General features: G+C 45.6%; 1 protein-coding gene across 13 annotated transcripts in view; it reads right to left on the reverse strand.

The window, feature by feature from the left end:
* The window catches only part of KTN1 (kinectin 1), a 56,283-nt gene that overhangs the window by 20,768 nt on the left and 32,807 nt on the right, over window positions 1–2,708 (reverse strand). For all 13 annotated transcript variants that reach the window (XM_017738862.1, XM_017738857.1, XM_017738867.1 and 10 more), the window contains 4 exons: window positions 1,831–1,868; window positions 1,276–1,366; window positions 1,096–1,173; window positions 184–221 (listed from right to left, as the gene is read on the reverse strand). In XM_017738862.1, coding sequence (XP_017594351.1) covers window positions 184–221; window positions 1,096–1,173; window positions 1,276–1,366; window positions 1,831–1,868 — 245 coding nt within the window. The remainder of the gene's footprint in view (window positions 1–183; window positions 222–1,095; window positions 1,174–1,275; window positions 1,367–1,830; window positions 1,869–2,708) is intronic.

The following is a 2,708-nucleotide window of genomic DNA, read 5'->3' on the forward strand; positions in this document are numbered from 1 at the left end:
AGCAGCACAGCCCAGGGCAGGGACGCCAGCCAGGGCAGCAGCCGCGCTCCAGCCACCGGCACTAACAGCTTATTTTAGCAAAGCCCATGAAATTCCTGACACCAATTCAAACATTCCAATTTAAGATAGACTCCATGCATATTCCCAGCAGGCACTTGAGGAGCTGCTACTCCCCATACTCACAGGTTCTCCACGTCCTGGACTTGGGATGCAGCAGGTACCTGAAAAAGTAATTCCCAGTCTCATTTTGATGGCACAGTTTTCAAATTAACAGCAGCTCTTTGCACGAGAAGGGGCAACACACAGCTTGCAAGACACTTGCCAAAGAAATACCAGGAATTCTGCATCAGGCACTGCTCCAAGAATATCTAAACACATAATGGATTTCAGAAGCAGAGCTTACACCAAGCATCCCAAACGTCACACCAGCCAATTGCTCTCCATTCAATCTTTCGCCTGGGATAAATGCCTGTCTAGACATCCACCCAAAATAAAAGTTCAACTCAGTCCTTTCCTTTTACCATCAACAAAAATCCAAACTGAGCCGGAATACCACCTTATTGGAAAAATTCTTCCATTAAGTAACACCTGGGTTCAAGGTTGTCCAGTTGTCTGCTCTCGAGTCCAGTGCAGGAAATCAAAAGCCAAAATATTCCAGCCCCAGGGAAAGGCAGGAAGGAATCACAGCACAGCCTGACCACTTCAAGAGGAGCTGCTACGTTCAGTTACAGCCAAAGCTCCTGCATGAGCAGAGCCCTGCAGAGATGCTGCTTCAGCCTGGCAAGGAGGTGCCTGGGACACAGCTGGGACTCTGTCTGGGAGCTCCAAGGCTTTCAGACCCCCAAAGCACCTCGTTATGCACAGTGTCATCCAGTTAAAGCTCTCAGAACTTGCTATCCATGTAAAACCTGTTCTGGATGAGCACAGCTGAACTAGTGGGCTCTCTGCATTGTAAACTAATAGCTCAGTCAAGTAGGATTTAAAACATCTCTAAGTTGAAGCCAATGCAAATCCTCTGTGTGAGGCAGAGGAGAAAAGTATCTTCCTGTTCAACCAAGCAGCACTCCCAAGCCACATCCGCTCTGCAGGCTGTACCTGTTGGAGTTGCTGCAGGTTCTGTTGTTCCAGCTCCTGAACTTTACTGGTTAATTGTGCAATTGTATCCTTCTGACCCTTTGGACAGAAAAAAGCAAGGTTAGAAGTGTGAATTTATTTTTCCCAGCCAGAAATGCTGCAACAGAACTTATTTCCCTTCAGAATATTAAAGCAGCTTACCTGCAAACATTCTCCTTTCTTAACAATCTCTTTCTCCTTCTCTTCCAATAAGGCCTCCATGGTTTTCACCTGCTTTTCCTTCCCCTTCAACCTGTACCATTAAACACAGACACACAGCATCAACCCCTCACTCTTTCATCCATCTGAAAATAAAACATCCTATGCTTTGCAGCACCCAACAAAAGCAGCATCTGTGATCAAAGGCACAACCACAATTCACCTGCTAAAAATCAATGTGTGAACACTTCCACTTCAGCCTGGGTTAGCAGGAGATGCCCTTGATCAATGGCACTGCTCATTAGGTGAAAGCAAACTCTGTGCTGACACATTGCAGGGGTTTCACAAATGTGTGCTCTCCTCACCCAAAAATACTTCCTTGCCCCTCCCCAGCTGGGGATACAAGGGACTGACTGGTCATTTCCCCACCCCTACAGCTCAGATATTACCAAAGCAAGCTTTCCACTATGCCTTGCCTACACCCCTCCATCCTGACTTGAATTTAAGGGGTCAGTAAGGGGTACACAGGGCAGATCAGACATTAATAACTGCACTTACAGAGTCTGAAGTTCTTTGACTTGTGATGTTATTGTCACCTAAAGAAAGTAATAAGCACTTCAGTTCAATGCACATGAAAAAGGCACGTAAATGCTAAAAATTGCTCTATGAAGAAACAGGGGGAAAAGCGTTCAGACATTATCAAAATAGGCACTGTTTTATTGCAGTAAGCATAAAAACACAATTTTTATTACAATACACCCAGTCTCTCCCACTATTCCCATTCCCCACATTTAAAATGTGACTTCCAGAGCAGCAAAGGAAACAGTGCAAATGGGAACATAAGCAGGCCCACAGGAGACACACAGGGAGAAGCAGAGAGTGACTGTGACCACCATCTCACTGGCAACTGCACCTCCAGCCACAGAGATCATCCCTGGCCATTGAGATCCTTGCATAAGGAAGTGCTTTTTAGGTGCTTTCTGAAAAGCCAGCACTCCCTTAAATTGCCATTCTAAGGCTGAATGTGGACTGAAGACACAAGATTTGGTGGGAATGTTACTTTTGAATGCTGTGTGAAAGCCTGACAGTGGTTATCTGTGTAGATAATCAATCCTCTACCACAACACAGCAGGAGCTTCAGACATTCCCAAAAATCTCTCTTCTGCTTGCAGAAGACCAGAAGTTGCACAAATACATCACCTTTGGAGCAAGCATCCCTCACAGAGCATTCCAGAGACAGCAACTCTACACTGCATTTTTTTCTGGGCTCTGACAGTTCCAGGGAAGGAAATACACACAAATAACTCCCGCAGTTCCTGGAAATTTGCTTCAGAGGAGAAGCCCAAGATGGAAACACATTCTGTGAAGCTTTGCCTAAAAAGGACAAAACTCCAACACTGAGAAAGGGGTGACATGTTGGAATGTAGCTAGGACTG

The sequence above is a fragment of the Corvus brachyrhynchos genome, unplaced genomic scaffold (genome assembly GCF_000691975.1).
Source record: "Corvus brachyrhynchos isolate BGI_N302 unplaced genomic scaffold, ASM69197v1 scaffold245, whole genome shotgun sequence".
Classification (NCBI taxonomy): Eukaryota; Metazoa; Chordata; class Aves; order Passeriformes; family Corvidae; genus Corvus; species Corvus brachyrhynchos.